Raw genomic sequence first — 24,077 nt, forward strand, 5'->3', positions numbered from 1 at the left:
TCAGACCTGTCAAAAAACAGGATGATGGCCTTGATTGTCAGATGCCAGTTATTGCTGCCTCAGACCAACACTGCAGGCTTTCCTCAGGAAAATGTCCTCTACCCAGCTATAAGGTTAGGAGAGGTGCTACTTGCTGACAATTCCACAGTGTTCAGCTGCATTCACAACTCCTCCAATAACGAAGCAACCCCTGTGAGACTACAGCACGACCAAGATAATGCGTTAAGCAAAATAATTCCCTGCTATTTACCCATGACCTTCAACGACACCACCATTGCTGAGTCCTCCACTATCAACATCCCAGGGATTGCCAGAGGCTGGGTACACTCAATAATTGATTCACCTTCTGACATCTGCAAGGCTCAAAATACCCTCCTGGATGGGTGCAAAATACCCTCCTGGTTAAGATGCACAACACCATTCAGTTCATTTGATTGTGCTCCTGTCACCATCATCAATATCCATCTCTCTCATCACTTGGTGTACTGTGGCTATAGTTCTTTAGATTGGCAAGATACACTGCTCTAACACAACAAGTTCCTTTGACAGCATCTCCCTACCCTGCAGCCTCAACCTATTGAGAAGGACAGGGGCAGCAATGTCATGGGAACATTCATAAGCTCTGAGTTTCCCTTCAAGTCACTTGCTATCCGAAAATGGCAACATATCACTCTCCTGAAATTTTCTACCTAACGCCATTTTGGGAGCATCATCACCAAAAGGATTCCAGTAGTTTGAGAAGAAGGCCCCGTGTGCAACCTCACCCCCACCCCCCAGCTTCTTAGCATAACTTAGGATGAGCATTAAATGCAACCTCGCCATTGTCATTCAGATACCAAGAAAAATAAAATTGGATATTATTCAGGAACTGCCTGATACTTTAGTGCATAACTGTAGCTAGTTTAGTGTATAACTAGTGCATAACTATACCACCAATAGAGACCAGGTAGGGCAAAAGCAAAATACTTGAGTCACTGAAAATCTGAAATCAAAACAGAAAATGCTGGCAATGTTCAGCAGGCCCATCTGTGGAGCATCTGTGGAGAGAGTAACAGAATTAACATTTCAGGTTGATGACCTTTGGTCAGAACCAGACCAGATTATGTTCTAGGTTCAATCATCATTCTTTGGTGAGGTATCTGTTCTCAGCTGGAGTGGAAACAGGAGTGCTAATTGCTAATTGGCTTCAGCATCCCTGAGTTGTGGAGTGGGGAGAGAAAAAAACAAGCAGTCAGGCTTTCTCATAGCCATTCAATGATCCTTGTTGAAAAACGTGGGACAATGAAGAAGGAGAAGTTTGAACTCATTCGAACTCATTTAATTTACTACTTAGTTCACCAATGTCTTTTAAAGAATGAAATTTGCTGTCCTGACCCATTCTGGCCTATATGTGACACCAGACCCACAACAATGTGATTGTCTCAGAGGGCAGTTAAGAGACAATCTAGCAAGCCACTCAGTTGTATAGAGGTGGGTAATAACAGCTGGATTTCCCAGTAACACACGCATCCTGTAAATGAATTAAAAAAAGCAAATGGCTCATGCCAGTGGAACCATACCCCAGCGAGATTAAAGATGTTTAGATCAGGACAGTTGAAGAGGGAAGAAAATTGTGCTTTTCTATGCTAATTTTTTCCATTAATATTTTTCCCTTTTTGCAGGTATTGGTGCACTGATGGGCTGAAGTGCACTGGGAGCAGATTACCCTATAACTCAAATTTCTGTTCTTCAAAATGTGAGCACTGATAATGAGTGCCAGTGGCAATCAGCAGGATGGTCAACCATGAAAGCATCACAGCCAAAGCAGATTCTGTTCTAATTCAATGTCCACAACTATATACTTCCAAGAATGGATTCTTGGATAACAATAAGGAGCAAAAACTCTAGCCAGTTGTTCACAACCAGGTGTGATCAGCTGTAGCATAGACCAGGGATCAATATTGGACTGTACGACTCAATTGCTCAGTGGATAACCTTGCTGAGCCACTGGTGAGCCAGTCTGGATACTATTTCACATAAAATGATATTATTAATAATACTATTTTGCACAAGATGACACTGTAAAATCTGTAGAGCCTCTTCGAATGATCAAGGTCTCCGGTACTGGAACCACATTAGGCTATTTGAACTCAACAACTTTCATATGTTGCCAGCGGCATACACCAATATGGTGATGTGAAATGTCTTTGTTTCTGTGCTCCACACCTCACAGGTACAGGTATCTAACCTACACCTGGAGTCAACGCAAATGTAAATGCATAGCAGGCCACAGATGTCCATTAATACAGAAAAATGAATGGAATCATGTAATCCCAATACACTGATAAAAATCCTGGAATCCCAAGCAATAAAATGGAATCTGACTCATTCAAGTGCCATAAATCAATGGTCTTGATTATAAATTCATGTCGACATATTAAAATTGTACTATTCTGGGGTAAAACAATAACTTTACTCAAGTGCTGACAAAACCCTTTGCTCCCTCAATTGTCTCATTTCAATGCTCCTTTCTGAAGGAGGAGACACATTCTGGAGACAGTTCCATAGTTGCCAGCAGCAGTCCATTCTCACCACACAAAATAAGAGCTCATGGTCTAGCAAGTTACATATTAGCATGGATAGAGGGTTGGTTAGCTAACAGGAAGCAGAGTAGGGATAAATGGGTCATTTTTGGGTTGGCAAGCTCTTTTTATTGGAGTGTCTTAGGGATCAGTACTTAACTACTTACAATCTATATCAATGACTTCGATGAAGGGACTGAATATATATTTGCTAAATTGCGTGATGACACAAAGCTAAGTAGGAAAGTGGGTTGCCAAGAGGACATAAAGAGTTGACAAAGGGATTGAGATAGGTTATGTGAAAGAGCACAAATTTGGCAAGTGGAGTATAATGTGGGAAAATGTGAACTTGTCCACCTTGGCAGGAAGAATAGAAAAGCAGTATACTATTTGAATGGGGAGAAACTGCAGAACTCTACAGTACTGAGGGATCTGGGTATTCTGGTACATGAGTCACAGAAAGTTACTATTCAGCAAGTGATGAGGAAGGTGAATAGAATGTTGGCATTTAATGCAATGGGAATTGAGTATAAAAGTAAGGAAGTGTTGCTATAGCATTACAAGGCCTTAGTTAGATCGCATTTGGAGTGCTTTGTACAGTTTTGGCCTCCTGACATAAGAAGGGGTATCATTCCATTAGAAACAGTTCAAAGAAGATTAATTTGACTGATTCATGGGATGAAGGGGTTATCTTATAAGGAAAGTTTGAGCATGTTGGTCCTATACCTGTTGAAGTTTAGAAGAATGAGAGGTGATCTTATTGGAACATATCAGATCTTGAGGGGACTTGACAGGGCAGATGCTGAGAAGATGTTTCCCCTTGTGGGGAAGTCTAGAACTAGGGGACATGGTTTAAAATTAGGGGGTTTCTCATTTAAGACTGAGATGAGAAGAATTTTTTTCTCCCAGAGGGTCATTAGTCTATGAAATTCTCTTCCCCAGAGAGCAGTGGAGGCAAGGTCATTGAATATATTCAAGGTTGAGCTAAATACAAGAAAGTCAAGGGTTATAAGGGGCAGACAGGAAAGTGGCGTTGAGGCCACAGTCAGATCAGCCATGATCTTATCGAATGGTGGAACAGGCTTGAGGGGCTGAATGGCTGACTCCTGCTCATAATTCTTATGTTGTGTTCTTAAGTCAAAATGGTTATTCTGCATGAGAACATACTCAGTGAATGTTACTTAACTATGTGGGATGTCACAGCTAAACTCAATTCTGTTCTTATCCATTGCCCATATATAAAGGGATACTTGTTGGCATTCAGGAGTGGCACCACATTCCCTCTCCCTACAGGGGGTAAAGGGAGATACTGAGTAAACTGAAGTTTACGCATTAATATCCTAGATTAGGAAAATTACTTTGATGCCTGAATGGAAGTTTTGCCAAGATAATTGGTAAAAATATACCTGTTTTAATTTACAAAAACATTCCATTGGGATGTGGGTGATTCTGGAAGGCCCTTCTAATTGAACTGATAGAGTCCTGTTTTATTCATTCATGGGATGTGGATGTCACTGGCGAGGTGAGCATTTATTGCCCACCCCTGATTGCCCTTGAGAACCACTGTAGTCCATGTGGTGTAGGTACTCCCACAATTAGGTGGTGAGTTTCAGGACCTTAACTCAGCAATAATGAAGGAATGGTGAAATATTTCCATATCAGGATATGTAGCTTGGAGGGGAATTTGCAGGTAAAGGTGTTTCCCTGGGCTTGCTGCTCTTGTTCTTCTAGGTGGCAGAGGTTACTGGTTTGGGAGATGCTGTCAAAGAAGTCTTGTTGAGTTGGTACAGGGTATTTTGTATATGGTATACACTACTGCTATGTGGTGGAGGCAGTGAATGTTTAAGGTGGTGCATGAGGTGTCAATCAAGTGAGCTGCTTTGTCCTGGTTGGTGTTTTTTGAATGTTGATGGAGCTGCACTCATCCAGGCAAGAGGAGAGTATTCCATCACATTCCTGACTTGTACCTTGTAGATGGTGGACAGGCTTTAGGAATAAGGATGTGAGTTACTTGCCACAGAATTCCCAGCATCTGACTGGCTGTAGTAGCCAGTGTTATGGATGTTCCAGTTAACTTTCTGGGCAATGGTGTCCCTCAAGATATTGACGGTGGGGGATTCAACAATAGTAATGCTGTTGCATGTCCAGAGGAGGTGGTTAGACTTTCTCTTGTTAGAGATGGTCATTGTCTAGCACTTGTGTGGCATGAATGTTATTTGCCGGTTATTAGTACGAGCCTGAATGCTGTCCAGGTCTTGCTGCATGTGGGCAGGGACTGCTTTATGATCTGAGAAGCTGAAAATGAAACTGAACAATGTGTAAACATGAGCAAATAATGAAGGGAAGGCCATTGATGAAATGACTGAAGATAGTAGTACCTAGGACATTGTCCTATGGAACTCCTGTAGTAATTTCAAGGACAGAGATGAACAGCCTCCAACAATCACAGTCTAGCCAGTGGAAAGTTTTCACCTGATTCCTACTGATCCTTTAACTCCTTCATTCACACTCAGTCAAATGCTGTATTGATGTTGAGGGCAGTAATTCTCACCTCACTACCGGAATTCAGTTCTTTTGTCCCAAGGCTGTAATTGGTTTGGAGCCAAGTGGTCTTGATATAGCCCAAACTGAGTTTTGGTGAGCAGTTTATTGGCAAGTAAAATGATGCTTGATAACACTATAGATTACACCTTCCATCACTTTGCTGACAATTGAAAGTAGACTCATGAGGTGGTAATGAACCATTTTAGATCTTTCCTACTATTTTGTGGACATGATGTACCTGGAAAATTTTCCACTTTTTCAGGTAGATGGTTGTGTACCTGTAGGACAACTTGGCTAGGGGTGCAGCTAGTGCTGGAGCACAAGTCTTCAGCACTGCATCCAGGATATTGTTGGGGCCCATAGCCTTTGCTGCACCCAGTGTGCTGTGCTGTTTCTTAATGTCACATAGTTTGAACTGATCTGGCTGGAGATGGGCATTTGTGATGGAGGAGCCCTTAGGAGGAGGCTGAGATGGATCATCCACTTGGCACTTCTGGCTAAAGGTGGTCGCAAATGTTTCAGCCTTAACTTTTGCACTCACATGATGGCCCCACCATTATTAAGCGTGGGGATGTGCATGGAGGCTCCTCCTCCCATTAGTTCATTAATTGTCCAGCACTGTTAATGACCGGATGTGGCAGGACAGAGCTTTGATCTACTCCATTGTTGTGGGATTGCTTAGCTCTGTCTATATTTTGACTGTTTAGCATGTTTGTCGTCGAGAGTTGTAGCTTCACCACTTTGGTAGCTCATGTTTTGGTACACCTGGTGCTGCTCTTGGCGTGATCTCCTTTTTTTTATTTGTTCACGGGATGTTGGCTAAGTCAGCATTTATTCCCCATCCCTGATTGTCGTTGAGAAGGTGGTGGTGAGCTGCCTTATTGAACCACTGCAGTTCATGTGATGTAGGTACACCCACAGTGCTGTTAAGGAGGCAGTTCCACGATTTTGACCCAGCGACAATGAAGGAATGGTGATATATTTCCAAGTCAGGACAGTGAATGGCTTAGAGAGGAACTTCCAGGAGGCGGTGTTCTCATGTGTCTGCTGCCCTTGTCCTTCTAGATGGAAGGTGCTGTCTAAGGAGGTTTGATGAGTTCCTGCAGTGCATCTTGTGGATGGTACACATTGCTGCCATTGCATGTTGGTGTGGAGGGAGTGAATGTTTGTGGATGGGGGGGCCAATCAAGTGGGCTGCAAAGTTCTGAATGGTGTCAAGTTTCTTGAGTGTTGTTAGAGTTGCATCCAGGCAAGTGCAGAGTATTCCATCACATTCCTGACTTGTGCCTTGTAGATGGCGGACAGGCTTTGGGGAGTCAGGAGGTGAGATATTCACCGCAGGATTCCTAGCCTCTAACCTGCTCTTGTAGCCACAGTACTTATATGGCTAGTCCAGTTCAGTTTCTGGTTAATGGTAATCCCCAGGATGTTGATAGTGGGGGATTCAGCGATGGTAATGCCATTGAATGTCAAGGGATGATGGTTGGATTCTCTCTTGTTGGAAATGGTCATTGCTTGGCACTTGTGTGACATGCATGTTGTTTGCCACTTATCAGCCCAAGCCTGAACATTGCCCAGGTCTTGCTGCATTTGGACATGCTCTGCTTCAGTATTTGAGGAGTCGCGAATGGTGCTGAATATTGTGCAATCATCAGTGCACATCCCCACTTCTGACCTTACATGGAAGGAAGGTCATTGATAAAGCAGCTGAAGATGGTTGGGCCTAGGACACCACCCTGAGGAACTCCTGCAGTGATGTCATGGAGCTGAGATGATCAACCTCCAACAACCACAATCATCTTTCCATCTCCAACCAGGGGAGAGTTATCCCCCTGATTCCTATTGACTCCAGTTTTGCTTCCTTGATGCCACACTTGATCAAATGCTGTCTTGAAGGGCAGTCATTCTCACCTCATCTCTGAAGTTCAGCTCTTTTGTCCATGTTTGAACTAAGGCTGTAATGAGGTCAGGAGCTGAGTGGCCCTGACAGAACAAAAACTGAGCTTCATTGAGCAGGTTATTGCTAAGCAAGTGCCGCTTGATAGCACTGTTAATGTCCCCTCCCATCACGTTACTGATGATTGAGAGTAGACTGAGGGGGGCGGTAATTGGCTGGGTTAGATTTATCCTGAATTTTGTCTACAGGATTTCCTGGGCAATTTTCCACATTGCTGGGTAGATGTCAGTTTTGTAGCTGTACTGGAACAGCTTGGCTAGGTGCGCTGCAAGATCTGGAGCACATGTCTTCAGTACTACAGCTGGAATGTTGTCAGGGCCCATAGCCTTTGCAGTATCCAGTGCCTTCAGCAGTTTCTTGATATCGCGTGGAGCGAATTGAATTGAATGAAGACTGTTATCTGTGTATCCTACCATATTCATTGAAATAGAATTGTTCCAATGGCTTGATGGTAATGTTAGAGTTAGGTATATGCTAGACCATGAAGATAACAGATTCTGGAGGAACACAATCCCGTTGCTGCTGATGACCCACAGCACCTCATGAATGTCCAGTTTTGAACCAATGGTGTCCTTGTGCGGATGGTGTTCCCATGATGGCATTACGTTGGTAATTCCAGGATTTTGTCCCAGCAATGATGAAGGAATGACAGCATGTCTCCAAGTTAGGATGATGAAACCTCATATACTAGTACCATTAATGAGAGATAGGCTGACAAAAAGGGAACAAGCTCAAATTTCTGATGATTTGAAACAACCAAAAATGCTGGAAATACCCAGCTGATCCATCGGCCTTTTTCAAGGTGAGAGACATGTTAACATTTCGGGTATACATCTTTGCCAGAATTGAAAACTGAAAAGTAAGGACGCTCCTTAGAAGACAATATGAATTTGCAATGTGGATGAAGGCAGTATAGCCAAATCCGTGAAAACCATGCACTTTCCAATGCTGAGCAGGGCCAATTATTCAAAATCAGGCCTTTCCAGTGTACTATCAATGGCTTGACGATGCATCAATTTATTAATATGAATCACTTGCCAAGCACCTAGGCACACCCTATCTCAAGTGCTACAGAGTAACAGTCAGAGCCTAGGCAGCATTAACTAAATCTACCAGGCCTGGTACAGTGTAACAGTGAGCGAGCACAATACACAGTAACACCACTATCTCCACCTGGAGTACCCAGCTACCCCATAAAGCTTACTCGCTATCTTTATGTATCATATGCAAATAGTGTACACTATGAATGTAATTTTGTAACCAGAATATCAGTTGGAATTATACAAGACAATATATATTTGTGGACCTAAAACTTGAATGAGTTAAAAAGAAAGTTTTTCACATTCAACTGAAGACAGTGTTGATTATAAATTAATAACCTTTCTCACTGGCTTCCAACCAGAGAGAGAGAAAAAAAAAACAGCCTGTCCCTATTTACATTCAAAAACCCCTCACTATCTTAAAAAAAAAAGCTTAAAAGCAAAGAACTGCGGATGCTGGAAATCCCAAACAAAAACAGAACAGGACAGGAATACCTGGAAAAACTCAGCAGGTCTGGCAGCATCGGTGGACCAATGCTGCCAGACCTGCTGAGTTTTTTTCCAGGTATTCCTGTACCCATGCTGCCAGACCTGCTGAGTTTTTTTCCAGGTATTCCTGTACCCATGCTGCCAGACCTGCTGAGTTTTTTTTTCCAGGTATTCCTGTACCCATGCTGCCAGACCTGCTGAGTTTTTTTTTCCAGGTATTCCTGTACCCATGCTGCCAGACCTGCTGAGTTTTTTTTCCAGGTATTCCTGTACCCATGCTGCCAGACCTGCTGAGTTTTTTTCCAGGTATACCTGTTCTGTTTTTGTTTTTTTTTTAAAAAAAAAGCTTCCTTTAAATCCTCTTTGAAATTGCTCCCAATGTTTCAAATCTTATTTCCTCCATCAGACAGTCTCAAGTGGGTACTCCGTCCTCCCAGGGAGGATTTATCTTCAAGCATTGAATCCCCCAACAACATCCCCTCTCCCCTCTTGAGAAGAATACAACAGGAGAGGAGTGAGACCTGAGCGAGCCAATTGTTGCTGTAGATGCGCCCTTTAACCCGGAGGGAGTTTTGGGTTGTGTGGAGTGTTACCATAGAGAGAGCGGGGGGGGGTGGGGTGAAGGAAGTGAGTCAATGGGAAGAGCCATGGCTGCTGAGGAAGGGCAGAGGGAGAGAGGGGCAGCCTGCTCCCCCCCGGACCGCGACTTCCACCGCTTCTACAGCAAACTCTTCACCATCAGGGCGTCGGACGACGAGAATTTTAAAACCGAGATCAACCTGGTGTTCGATCAGCTCATCTCGGAGAATTACCTCGACGGTTCCAGCATAAGCCGCGAGGTAGGGAGGGAGCCAGGCATTGGGGTTGCTGCTGTTGCTGCCTGTCCCACCTTGGTCTACAAGTGGCTGGCCACTCGCCCACCCCCCACCCAGTCACCAGATAGAGTAGGTCAAACCCACCACCGCTGTCATTCACTCCCCCCCCCCCCCCCCCCCCCCCCGTTCTCCTGACACTGTTATAATCAATTGTTAAAATGTGGCTTCCATTATACATAGACGGTAACAAACATTGCCCACAAGCAAAAGGCATCTCTCTCTGTCTGGGCTGGTGTATTTAAAGGGAGGGGGGTGGGGGGCGGTCCACAGCCTTGTGGTCCTCCCCAACCTCAAGACAAGTTGAAGGTGGGCTTTCTTGCCCAGCTGATGGTCCAGACCTGATTGAATTTGACGTGGAGTGGCTACATTTCAGAAGTTACTTCACTGGTTGTGATGCCTTTCAGGTCATCCTGAGGCACTGTACAGATGCAATTATTTCTTAGACAGTGAGTGTTGTCGGAATATTTGGATGTTGAGAGCATCAACACTCTGCAAGCGCAGACATATCGAAACAAGGTCTGCTGTGTGATGATTCGGGGTGGGATCCTTGGTAAATATTTCCTTCTCTTCCTCCCTACAGCCAGGTTAAGAGTCCATACTGTCAAGCTGAATGCGGTATAACCTAGAGATTGACCCTTGGGGCTGCCTTGATTATGTAATTCAGCACTGTAGTATGCAGCACATTTACCGATTGCCAGTTTTTTGTTTGTTCATTTGGAAAAGCATATAGAGCTACAGTGAAGCTTCTGTCCCTGTGTCAAAAAATGCCAATTTGCTCAGTGGATAAGTGATAAGTGGATAACTTGCTTGCTGGATAAATGGAATGAATAATGATAACTAAGGCAAGCTATTGGAGAGTAGCCAGCAGCCAAGGAGTTGTACCTTAGCATCTTTTAAGGGATATAGGTAGTGAATTATGCATCCTCATTTTGAATCCTAGAGCTGGTCAGATGGATCAAATTTACCTTTTTTTAGTCCTGCATGGATATAGGTTGCCGTATTTGCCTCCAAAATGATTTAATTTTAAAAATTCATTTATGGGATGTGGGCGTCACTGGCTAGGCCAGCATTTATTGTCTATTTCTAATTGCTCTTGAGAAGATGGTGGTGAGCTGCCTTCTTGAACCGCTGCAGTCCCTGTGGTGTAGGTATACCCACAGTGCTGTTAGTGAGGAAGTTCCAGAATTTTGACCCAGCGACAGTGAAGGATCGGCGATATATTTCCAAGTCAAGATGGTGAGTGGCTTGGAGGGGAACTTCCAGGTGGCAGTGTTCCCATATATCTCCTGCCCTTGAACTTCTAGATGGTAGCAGTAGTGGGTTTGGAAAGTGTTGCCTATTACATGGAACTGTGTGATAGCTTCAGCCAATTGTATAGTGCTTTTAACATAGGAAAATGTCTCGCAGCACTGTAACTCGTTGGGTGTGAAGAGATTTAGGTGTTTAGAATATGAAAAGCCACAATATAAATGCAAGCTAGTTCATTAATTCTATGTTTCTTCAGGACAGATGGGGAGAAAATAGTGGTGAGTCACTGTGACACACATGATGTGCAGCTGCTTTATTCTCCTCATTCATTGACTTCCTTCAAAATTAGTGCTGTATTAATGAAGTCTTTCAAAGGGGTTGTACAATTTTTGGTTAGAAATGAGACTGAAGGTTATAGGTATATCAGTGAGTTAACAGATGATCACTAAGAAGCAAATACTTCAGGACTGTGATCATTTGGAGCAAATCTTGAAGTCTTCATTCTGTTTAGCCACTGCCCTCAAAAATGTTATTTGGAAGCTATGACAGTGCAGTTTGCAGGAAATAGTTTTGACAGCCCCAATGGGCTTGCCCTGTTTTGCATTTAGTGTTCTTAACTGCAAAAAAGGTGGTGCCCATTCAAATATGTTTCTAATTTCAACCTTCAAAGGAGGTTCTGATTATAAATATTCCAATGTTTTCATTGCTTTTTTGAAAGGGAATTTCTTCGATCTAGCACAATGGGAAAACCATTGCAGGAAATATCCAATAGTTTCTAACACTTCGAGGCTATATTTACGCAATGGTTGTACAATGCCTTTGGGTAAGCTGTGTGAAATGGGACTGTTGTGCTTGTGTGCGTCAGTCTACTGGAGAACTTGCAACAAAATATGACTGGGAAAGAATAACTGATCTTTGTCTGACTGGGTTGCTTTATGTTTTCCACACTTTCTTCAGTCAACTGTGTACTTCTGTTAGTCTCCCACTTTTTTTTATTTTGATACTTCCTCCTGTGTTGTAGTGTAGATTCTTTGAGTTAATGCTGTAGTCCCTTGAAATGAGGAGGGTGCTTGCCATGGAGTGCAAGCCTGTGGCAAAAATCTGCATATGGAGTCCTTTAATATGGGAGGCTGTTATATTGCAGCTGCCACACAGTCCTGGCTGGCCAGGAGGCTCTCATGCTTTTACCACTAGTCATGGGCACATTGGGAGGATTTGCAAGATTTGGCCAGGTCACAAACACACTTTGTGTGGCCATCAAGTCCTGGCGTGGGACTTGAACCTGGAGCTTCTAGCTTAGAGGCAGGGACACTACTCACTGCGCCACAAGACCTCCTTATGTTAATGTTTACTGCTCCAGGAACTATTGTCACAATCACCTGAGTTAGCTAGTAATTGGTTATTTAAAAGTGACTGCTCTCCATCCACCCTCCAACCAAAATGTGACCAAGATAATCATTGAAAATCATCGTGACAAATTGCAAAAATACAGAATCTCGAATCAGCATTGCTTTTTATTTTTAAAAAGAAAGACTACAATTTGTTGAGTGTCATAGATTTGCAGGAGTTATACGAAGAAGCTTAAAATGGTGACAAGGGAGAAAATTAAATTAAATTCTCAAAGATCCAAAGGCTCTGAGGTACCTTTTATATAAAAAAAATCATAAAGAAGACAGCTGAACATTTCAAATACTTCCTGAGGGAAAGAGGGAGCTTATCACTGTTGTCTTGCCTGCTTGGTAAGTTCGTGATATTGTTATTTTCTGCATAATCTCCCCATGCGACATAAATTACTGGGAAATACTGTGCATGTGTACCCAGATCAGTACCCTAAAAATATAATGTTGGGATGCAGACTTCACTGCCAAGGCTAGCGTTTATTGCCTGCCCCTGACGGCCCTGGTAAGTTTAACATATCTGGGTGGTTTTCTGTGTCACTACAGAGAGGTCAGTTAAGAATCAGTCAAACTGATCAAGTCACATTTTTTTTTTTGCAAAAATATACTTTATTCATAAAATATCTGAAAGAACATTACAAAGCATTTCAAAATGGCCATCACAAAAAGTGCAATAATATTCAAGTTTTCCACATAGATCGTGTTGCACCCTGAGGTGCTGCAATACAATCAAACAAACATTACAGACGTTTCAAAATGGTCATACAGACAGTCAGACAGTGCAGTGGTACTTAAGTTGTCTACATAGATCATGTCACACACTGAGGTGTTTCAATACAATTGTGATACATGTAATATTCACTGCATACATTCAATGTGAGTCAGACAGCCCAAGGAGCCTGTACAATTCCCAGCCCCTCGGTGCACTGTGGCAGAAAGGTCTTAGACAGCGACCTTTCCCCATTGTGCCTTTGCGGCTGCTGCCCCAAGCTTTAGTGCGTCCCTCAGCACGTAGTCCTGGACCTTGGAATGTGCCAGCCTGCAACACTCGGTCAGGGAAAACTCTTTGCACTGGAAGACCAACAAATTTTGGGCAGATCAAAGAGCGTCTTTCACCGAGTTGATGATCCTCCAGCTGCAGTTGATGTTTGTCTCAGTGTATGTCCCTGGGAACAGCCCGTAGAGCACAGAGTCCTATGTCACAGAACTACTCAGGATGAAGGCCAGGTGAGGCTGATTGGTTTCCATCCCTAGCAGACATGAGTGAGCCAGTTGGGTTTTTACAACAACACCACAAAATTTATGGTCACTTTTTACCGACGCCTAATTTTCGTTTTTAGATTTTTCAGAATGAATTCAATTCTTGAACTTCCTTTCTCTGGACTATTAGTCCAAGCCTCACGCTTGCTAGTCCAGTAACATAACTACAACAACAACTTCCCCAAATACTGGAAATACCTAACGCTGATGTAGGGTGTCGCTTGTGAGTATACGACAACTTCACTTGACCTGCATATACCTTTCTCTAGCAATCACAGCAGTTTTCCTCCATGTACAATCTCAAGACATAAATTGCTGCTTCTGCCTGCAGGTGAGATTTTATCATCTAGCCCATAATCATCTCAAAGAAAGTGCCAGCACACAGTGGCAAGGGTGGGGGTGGTGTTAGTGGTGGAGGGGTTGCAGAAATAGTCTCTGACACTTCTCATTGGGAAGGAATAGCCAAATTCTGGTGCTGAGCATCAGGGAGACTCACTGCTTGTCACTGGGTCCATCACAGGCCCTTCTTAACATATATGAGGGTCTGCAGCAATTAACTGCTTGCAGATATTGTCCCCTCCCCTTCCCTTCATTCATCACCATCTGGAATCTTGCAGAGGAGTGTTTGTTTTGCATAATCTGGCCAATGGCAGCGTTGATGCCAGCACACAGCCCAGGAACACCCAGAAACACACTGACACTGTTAGACTGCATAATATTGGAATGGGCACAACTAACAGGGCTAGTTGGCGTTCCAGTCAATTGGAACACTGGTGAAAACTGACAACCCGGTTCCACGATATCCTTCTTGATCTTCCTTCAACCCGACCATTGGACCATCACCCATTCCATCTTGTGATGGAGGTGGTTCCGGTCCACAACATCACCTTGTGAAACATCCCTTAAATGTATAGATTCTACCAGAGTTTGGCAGCTGTTTTTTTTTAAAATTGCATTCACAACATATGGGTGCCACCGGTTAGGCCAACGTTTATTTCCCGTCCCTTATTGTCTTTGCGAAGGTGGTGTTGAGCTACCCTCTTGAACCACCGCAGTCTGTGTGATGAAGTTATCCCAGCAGTGCTGTTAGGATAGAAGCTCCAAAGTCTTGACCTAGCGATGATGAAGGAACAGAAGTACACTTCCATATCAGGATGGTGAGTGACTTGGAGGGAAACTTGCCGGTGGTGGTGTTCCCATGCATCTGCTGCCCTTGTTCTTCTAGGTGGTAGAGTTCACAGGTTCCAGAGGTGATGTTGAAGAAGCCCTGGCAAGTTGCTGCAGTGCACCTTGTTGATGGTCCACACTATGGACACAGCGGCCTGGTGGTGGGGGGAGTGAATGTTTAAGGTGGTGGGTGAGATGTCATGCGGGTTGCTTTGTTCTGGATGATATTGAACCTCTTGTGTGTTGTGGGAGCTGCACTCATCCAGGCAAGTGGAGATTATTCCATCACACTCCTGACCTGTACCTTGATGATGGTGGATAGGCTTTGGGGAGTCAGGAGGTGTGTTACCAGCCACAGAATTTCCAGCCTCTGACCTGATCTTGTAGCCACGGTATTTATGGAGCTGGTCCAGTTAAGCTACTGGCCAGTGGTGACTCCCAGGATGTTGGTGGTGTGTGATGGTAATGCCATGTAATGTCAAAGGGAAGTAGTTAGATTCTCTCTTGTTGGAGATAGTATGACCTCCATCCTGGTCCACTTGTGAACTATAACTCTAATAGAGCATGATAATATAACCATTTGGAATTGGCTATATGGCTAATTGCCTATACCCCAGAATAATTGGTTCAAGTGATACTTATAGCCACTCAGATTTACTTCCATGGTTAATCCCTAATGTCTGTTTTGAATGCATGTAGACATTGCCAAGGAGCCACTACTTCTGTATGGTAATAAATCAGCTTTAAAGTTAGGTTACCATTAGGTAGAATATCATTACTCTGTCATTCTTTCTGTAAGAACTCTGTATTAATTTGTACTGTCCTCATAGATTACCTAGCATGATAGAAGGCCTTATTTAAATTTCACTGAGTCAGTGCGGTGCTGTGTCTTATGTAGTTTATCATATTGTCCCATACTTGCTGGTTTATACAATTAATTCAGCTTACAGGTGCAAAAGCAGGATATCATTTTGTGGAGAATACCATCTGGTATTTGGATAACAATAGTGTGGTAAATTTGCAGCTTTGCAAATGTATTTTTCAAAAAAACTTAAACTATATTATCTAGTAGCTCCTGCACGTCAGCCTCAGCTAATTATAGCCGATTGAGGAATGATCTGCAAACTTGATGTTGCTTTTTTTACTTTCTCTAATTTTGTCCCTCCCCCTTGTCCTCCTGAAGGTGCTTCTGTGCCTTGAGATGTGGACAATTGAGTTTTTAAGGATCTCAGATAATTTTCAACATTAGCAAAATAAGCATTAGAATTGAAGTCACTAATCCAACCCCCCATCCCTTCCCCTTTGCGTCACCTGTGCTATCCCTCTATTCTATCCCTTTAACTCCTACTGTGCTTTAGCTTTAGCTAAAGGCGATATCTTTAAGCCAGAGTACTGATAAACAGATGGTGGCAAGCTGGGTGATTGCTCAGAGGGAGGCCTTGAATTCAGCATATGATTCAAGGCTTCTTATTGTTTGCTCCAGTGCACTACAGTACTGAGATTTTTACCATGCAGTCAGTCTGATATGATTGTAGGTATTGTTATAAATGTCTGAGAAATTATAAAGAAAAATAATTTTAGCTTGTTCTTGCTTGTCTTCCTTTTACACCCTTCAAGATTACATTTGGACTGCAACCAATACACAATTATATGATTTGACCATCAGTGACCTCTGGTATATGACCTCACATAATTGAGGGATAAACACTACTATAGTGCAGGTAAAACTATCTACCTTGGGTTTTCCTTTCATTTGAACCTGTCCTTTAATGCTTGCTGGAATGGCCCAATGTTTTTGGAGAAGGTGTTTAATTTTCACAGTATTTGTGTGCATTTTAAAAATTTTTCCCTTTTATTTCTAACATCTGGAGTTCTCCTCATATGACACATCTCCCCCATGGAGAGGGCGGGCTGGAGACCCATTTGCAGGTCCCAGCCAAGACCTCTGTATATCCAGTGGTCTCTACTCAGCATCTTCCCCATTATCATGTTGTTGCCATCAAGAGCTACTGGGCGTAGATTCTCAGACATAAACCTGAGCCTCATCACTTGGCAATGTTGTGTTGCTGCTTCAGTTCACTGCCAGCTTCCTAATATTAGTCTTTTATGTCCTGATATCTTACACTTTAGCTTAGCATTCATTTTTTGATCTCGCTTTTTTAAAACACCTTGGTAGATTTTTCTACCTTAAAGACCAAATAAATGCAGGCAGTCGTCATTACTGTTAAACTTTGTTTCGCTGTAATGGGAAGATGATGATCTCCCATCGCTGCAAATTTTTGATAACTCCAATCCGGTATTATCTGTACCTGACCCGCAGCCTTTATGTTATCAATTCCACCTCACAAGACATCCAAACACTGGAGGACTCATTGGAGCGTTAGGGTCCAATCCAGTATTCTAGTCCAAGGGTGTGAATTTGCTCTGGTGGAAAGTGGGGGTGCACTGCAGGAAGCAGGCTTGCATCCTGCCCTGCTTAGCTTTAACTTTCACCTCTTCAGAAGCTTACACTTATGGGCCTTTTAAAAATTCTTTCATGGGATGTGGGTGTTGCTGACGAGCACTTGTTGCCCATTCCTTATTTCCCTTGAACTGTGTTGCTTGTTAGCCCCTTTCAGAGGGCAGTTGAGAGGCAATCACATTGTTGTGGGTCTGGACCCACGTGTAGGCCAGACCAGGTAAGGATGGCAGATTTCTTTCCCAAATGACTTTAGAGATGGGTTTTTTTATGATAATTGATAGTTTTTTGGTCACCATTACTGGGACTGGTTTTCAGTTCCAGATTTATTCATTAATTGCATTCCACCAGCTGCCATGGTGGGATTTGAACACATGTCCCCAGCGCATTTAGCTTGGGCCACTGGATTACGAGTCCAGTGACACCACGACTATACCATCATCTTCCCTTCCTATCTCTTCTAACACTCAAACTGAAACCTTTCATTTCAGAGATGTTACTGCGTTATGGAGCCTGGTGATTAGATTCTAATAACAATACTTGCATTTATGTAGTGCCTTTCATGTCAAAATATCTCAAAGAACTTTGTACAACAATTATGTTTAGGCAAAGATGGAAACCACAACTGAACCACCTGGCAGACTGCAATGAGATGAATGACCACTCAACTTGGTTTTTGTGATGATCACCAGTGCTGCTCTTTAGGACTAATTCTGCTTCCCTCTGGTGTCAGACTGGGGGCCCTGATTCGAGACTCAGGTTGCACTTGCATTTTATCTGCAGCTTTAATGTGAAGCAAAGCCATGACCAGATACTTGCTCCATGGGGAATGACCTACTGAGTTGGCACAACACGTTGGTGCTCTTGTATCTTACTCATTTATTCCTTGTACCCAAAAAAAAGCAGGAGGTACATTATTAATAAGTTGAGAATTGTGGAAAATCCATTGTCAACACTGTAGGATATCGGTTTTAAAACTGGACTCTGGGATCTCTGAGGATTTCACAGGGTCACCAGATTTGGGATTGAATACATTGCAAGTGGGAAGCATTGCGTCTTGCAAGTTCCACATTCTATAGTTTTTTTTCTGTACTTCCTAACCTATTAGTGATTTCTGTTGCTGCTTGCTGATTATACATGTGAAAAAAGCATTTTCTGCACCATAAATGCTATTTCTCCTTGGAACAAGGTTTGCGGGCTCTCTCCCGCATAGTAAATTAGGCTTAAGTTGAAATTAAAATAGTTGTCAGGGGTCCTTTTTTCTCTAGTTTTCCAAAGAAAATGTTTCATGCATATTCCATGTACTTATCATCATGACAAAAATATCTGTGACATTCTAGTTTTCATTAATATACAGTGCTTGGATCCAGTGCTACTTAATTCATAACTGCCTCGTTATTAAACTCATGTGCATAGAAGTCAAGGCAACATGGTACAGGTAGAGTACCCCAAATCTGGCTACCCGAAAACTGGCAGTGTCCGAAAACTGGACATCCCTTTCCTGCGCTCCGGCGGACCTTGACCCCACCCCACCCAGCTTGGAAAAGTTCGGGGAGTTGCCGAATACTGATTGGCTCCGCGCACCTGACGTTTCCTGTGCTTTAGCAAACCTTGACCACACCCAACATAGTGCAGATGTGGCAGAGATAGTTGAATTCACCTAGGAAGACCAAAAGACTTGCAGAATCCAATCAGGTAGAATATTTAGCTATGTTTTGTACTTGGGATCAGGACCTATTCTTGCTACAGCGCAGGGTACCTGCATTGAGTTTTGATGCCATTAAAACCATCCAAATAGATGCTCACAGGATTAAATTCAAACATTGCACTTGATTTCCCAAAAGCCTTTAAGTTTCATGGGCACTGGATGCCTTCTTGCAGCTGGCCCATGTCAGTTCAAAGAGTTATTAAAGAGGACTGTACAATCTTGTGTGAATAAAAAAGCAAATAGTTTTCTGTTTTCAGTCGCAGCTGCAGGGTATTTTTAATATAATTTCAGTTTGATTAATCTTTTCTAATTTTAAACAGGGCGCTGATGTAGAGAAATGGGGGAGGCATGAAAGAGTTATTAAATCCAATGCGTGAAAAATGAATTAATATCAGCAGCGACATGCCCATTAACCTAAAGTGCTTTGCAATCATATAAGTTAGTTTTCCAACCCCCTGTTCACTGAATTAAGGCTTTCTGATTTGAATTTAAGGCATTCCATTTATTTTTCCAAAATCCAGCATGGACTGTTACAGGATTTGAGGTATTCTACCTGTATTAGAGTTAAGCTGAGCAGAGGTCAACACTTTATTTATAAGAGCAGGATTATTACTAGGACTATTCATCCATATGTTAGTGACAATAACATAGTGAAGCAAACCTCCATCCCAACATAAACACACTGAGACACTGAACTCAGGGCAATTAGAAGGCCAATGCTGGGAACATGGATGTTTTCACTGGGATTTCAGTAAAGTGGAGCGGTGTGCAAATGAAATCTTTATGCTACTCCTTTCAATTGTGGAAAAAAATATGGCCGTACAGTTTCTGTGAATACCTTTATGCAGTGACGTGCTGCAGGCTTGGTGATCCCACTTCTATATTTAACTGGGTTTTGAGAGACTGATGCCAGACCTTCATTTGTGAGTCACTGTCCTTCCTTATTTGATCCCAGTGTCTCACTGTAGGCTGGTCAGAGGTGGTCAATTTGGAAAATGTAAATCTAATCTTGTACACATATGCTGCCTAATTATTGTCTAATACATAGGGGCATGTATTGTACAGAGTCCTTGAACATATACTGTCCAGTGCCACTGTTCTGCTGTAGGAGGATGCTGATTTAGAAAATGAAAAGTCAACCTTCTGTGCACATTTGGAAACCAGATCTCTGTTCTTCAAATCGACCTCTAATTGCCCTATACTGAACCATCGGAAGCACTTACTGGGATATCCCTCTTCTGTTGTAGCGGAAAGTAAATATTTCTTGCATTTTAAAAAAAAACCCTGACCTGGAGAGGGAACATGCACTTTCATGATGATGCAAACCTCCATCCCAACATAAGCACACCGGGTCATTGGATGAGTTCAGGGCAATTAGAAGGCTGGTGGGTGGGTGTATGTGGGTATCCATTGGCAGACCTGGAGACTCCGCAGAAGGTGGGTTGTCACTGCTGCTAAATGGAAACCAGTAAGTTTTACATTCCAAATGTCATTGCTCTACAAGAGCTGCATGTCAAAGGAGGTGATTAAGAGGATACCTTTGGAAGTATTTAAGATAGTACCTGATATGGAAGAGTAAAAAAACCAGAAAACTGCCATTTAAATTATGACCTAGGGACATAGGTGCAAGCTGCTGAAAGGCAAATAATGTGAATCATCTCAATATGCTATCGACAAAGTATAATCTGAAGGTGCAAGGAGCCCTTTACTGCAGGACTGATGCACAGGCCTGTTTAATCAGGCCTTATCTCTATTGCAGTAGGTTTCTGAATCTGTATCAATGCAACTTATAAATGAGCCATCGACTGTGAGAATGAATGAATTGAAAGTTCCATTAGCTGAACGATGAGCTTTGAGAATTCTCAGTGATCTCATCTTTCTCTTGTCTCCTTTCCAATTACAGCATGTGTGTTCCTTGCTCGTCCAAGCCTGTCGGCTTGTCCAGTTGAACCAGGAGCACCTCGTAAGCAAAATGTGTCAACTAATTCACCATCTGCTCAACCGCCTACAGGTATCGACGTAACTAAAACCAGTCACTGCTATTTCCAACATACTGTAATCCTAACGCCCCTTTTTTGTATTTAACTGTTTAATAACCCCCTGCCAACCACCCCCTTCTCAGTTACTGATAGTCAGATATATTGTTAAACTGACTGAAGACAAACAAAAAAAAACCTGGTCGTTTCGGTAGAGACCTAGTAAATGTCAATATTATTCAGTTCATAGGAGTGAATGGAATGGGTATTTATCCAAGAGTATAAAGTGATATTGAACCAAGGCGGCTGGATGGAGTTGGGATCCGGATCTTGTTGAATGGCAGAACAAGCTCGAGGGACTGAATGACCTACTCCTTTTCCTATGATAGGAAATGGAGATAGAGGGCTACCATGATGGGTTAATTGGTAAATAAATAGCACAGTGGAACTGAGCCAACCTGACACGCAAAGTCAAAGATTCAATCCCACTATGTTGAATTAGCTAGTTTCTACCACAGTGACAGTTGAAGTTATGATTAGAGCCTGGATTCAGCGGAAAGGGGGAAAGAAATCTGGCTCCTGTAAACCATGTTGGAAAGTGTGCGTGAATGTCAGGTAGGACATAATGGGGCTTTGCTGCAGTGCTGTTTGCCTGCCGCACCCCCCCTGGAGAAAGGGTTTATAAAGGAAACTGGGAAAAAACTACCGCAGTTGGACAAATCTGTCTCACCATTCGATTGGATCATAGCTGACCTTTATTTCAATGCCACCTACCTGCCTTGCTTTTATATCCATTAATATCCAGTTATGCTGCAGAAAGCCATTTGGGGAAGGATTTACACATTTTAAAAGCACTTATTTATAGAATTACACATTACAAGCACGCATCGCTTAACCTAACAACCATGGTTTCACTCTATTTATAGGGGCGCAAGCGAATCTCTAGTTAATACTACCACTTGCATACAATTGAATACAATTATTATATAATTAAAGCAAAAATACTGCAGATGCTTGACATCAGAAATAAAAGCAAGAAGTGCTGGAAATACTCAGCCGGCCAGGCAGCATCTGTGGAGAGAGAAACAGAGTTAAGTTTTGAGTTGAATATGACTGAAGTTCTGAAGAAGAGTTATATTTGACTCAAAGCGTTAACTCTGTTTCTCTCTCCACAGATGCTGCCAGACCTGCTGTGTATTTCCGGCACTTTCTGTTTTTATACTATATAATTAACAAACCCATGCCTAACAAAAATCTGTCAGTCTCAATTTTGAAATTTTCAATTGACCCCTGGCCTCAGCATCACTTTGGGGGAATAAAGTTCCAGATTTCCACCACCCCTTGTGTGAAAAAATGCTTTCTGACATCACTCTTGAATGATCAAACACTAATTTTAAGGTTATGTCTCTTTGTTCTGGATCCCCCAAACATAGGGAATACTTCCTCTCTATTAAATCATCTTAAATGCCTTAATTAGATTACCCCTTAATTTTCTATGCTCAAGGAAATATTAGCCTAGTCTGTATAACTGTCTTCCTAATTTAACCCCTTTAACTACATTATTATTCTGCTGAATCTGTGCAGTACTGCCAGTAGATCCTTCCTGAGGTGTGGTGCCCAGAATTGAACACAATACTTCAAATGAAGTCTATCCAGAACTTTATACAACTGTAGCGCAGTATCCATGTCTTTGTATTCTAGCCCCTTGAGATAAAGGCTAATATTCCATTAGCCTATTTAATCACATTCTGTACCTGCCCAATAGCCTTTAGTGCTTTCTCTACATTGGTCCCTAAATCTCTCTGCTCCTCCACAGTTCCTAGTTGCTTACGATTTAGAAAATACTCTGATCTACTTTTCTTAGATCCAAAGTGGATAACCTCTCACTTCCCCTCACTGAGCTCCATCTGTCACAGTTTTATCCACTCAATTAATCTGTCAATTAATCTTTCTGCTTCATCTACACCATTTACTGTGCCCTCTAAGTTAGTGTCGTTAGCAAACTTAGATGTACGGTTCTCTATTCCTTTATTTAAGTCACTGATAAAAACGGTGACAAGCTGAGGCTCCAGTGTAGAGCTCAGGGCAACAGAAATTACACTCTGCTCATTGGATACGTACTCATTATCCCTTCTCTCAGTTTCCTACTTCCTAAACAATTCCCTACCCATGACAAAAGGCTGCCTCCAAAGCCATGTGCTTTCATTTTTGCAAACATTGCTTGTTTGGAGTCTTATCGAATGTCTTCTGGAAATCAATATAAATAACGTCCAAGGCCACTCCCTTAGCTGCCATGCTGATAACCTTATCAAAAAATTCAACTAAGTCAGTTAGATATGACTACAAACCAATGCTGGCTTTCTCTGAAGCGTTCATATTTGTCCATGCGATAATGGTAATTAGAGAACATCAGTTCAGGGTCTTCACCAAAGGGGAGAAGCCAGAAGAATTATTTTTTTCTTTAATTGGCTGTTAAGGTATGCAATGTCCTAATAGAAACAGTGGTGGAAGAATACTCCTTAATACCTTTTAAAAGGTAAGTGGAGAAGTATTTCAGATTTTTCTCTTTCAAGGTACAGAGCGGGGATTAAGTGATTAGTTCTTCTAGAGAGCCGCCGTGCATGCGATGGGTGGCTAGCCAATCTGTTTTCGGAGCAATTGTCTGAGGGAGGAATGTTGGCCAAGACACTTGGAGAACTCATTAGTTTTGCTGTGCCCCAAGGTGACAGTGGATGAGCAGAGTTTGGATCATCTTCTCTCCTACTGCATCCGAGCACTGCAACAGTGCAACTCCTGGACTCATGTTGAAATACTGCAGGCGGTGGCTGCTCTTGTCTACGGTAATGGACCACGGTGCCAGAAGGTACGTTTGGGTCTTTTATTTTTTGTTTAAGGGAAACACCATGTTGCAGACCTCCTCTGCTGGCTTAGACGGTGTGGAGCAGAGCCATGCAGACTAGGCGAATAGCAGGTTTGATTCCTGATCTGTGTCAAGTGAGTCAAAGAGTGGCAATGATCTTGAACAGTGAGTTGTTAGGATCTGGTTGCCCTGCCTAAAAGGAAGGAGGAAGTAGATGATGTAGTAATATTCAAAAGGCAGTTGGATATGTAATTAAAAAGGATAAAAATTGCAGAGTTATGAGCGGCGCAGGGTGGGAGTGGGGTGCCGGCTTGACTAATCAGATAACTCTTTCAAAGAGCTGGCACTGGCAGGTTGGGCCCAATGGCCACCTTCTGTGTTGTACGATTCTTTGAACGTATTTAGGAGAAGAGGAGTGGGGAGAAATTTGACAAAATATTTTTTAAAAACTTGGATGCTGAGATTTTGGCTTTCCTGGTCATGTTAATAATGAATGTTGCTGAACTCCTGTTCAGCCAGCTTTTTGTGTTATCATGG

At 42.6% G+C, this 24,077-nt stretch overlaps 1 protein-coding gene across 3 annotated transcripts in view; it reads left to right on the forward strand.

The window, feature by feature from the left end:
- Positions 1-9,235: 9,235 nt before the first annotated feature.
- The window catches only part of heatr6 (HEAT repeat containing 6), a 58,566-nt gene continuing 43,724 nt past the window's right edge, over positions 9,236-24,077 (forward strand). For 2 of the 3 annotated variants that reach the window (XM_041198300.1, XM_041198301.1), the window contains exons 1-3: positions 9,236-9,430; positions 20,608-20,715; positions 23,403-23,543. In XM_041198300.1, coding sequence (XP_041054234.1) covers positions 9,239-9,430; positions 20,608-20,715; positions 23,403-23,543 — 441 coding nt within the window. In that variant the 5' untranslated portion in view covers positions 9,236-9,238. Of the gene's footprint in view, positions 9,431-9,981; positions 10,017-20,607; positions 20,716-23,402; positions 23,544-24,077 lie in introns of those variants that run through there. The other variant, XM_041198302.1, reaches the window with a different exon arrangement.

Source organism: Carcharodon carcharias, chromosome 10 (assembly GCF_017639515.1).
Source record: "Carcharodon carcharias isolate sCarCar2 chromosome 10, sCarCar2.pri, whole genome shotgun sequence".
Lineage (NCBI taxonomy): Eukaryota > Metazoa > Chordata > Chondrichthyes > Lamniformes > Lamnidae > Carcharodon > Carcharodon carcharias.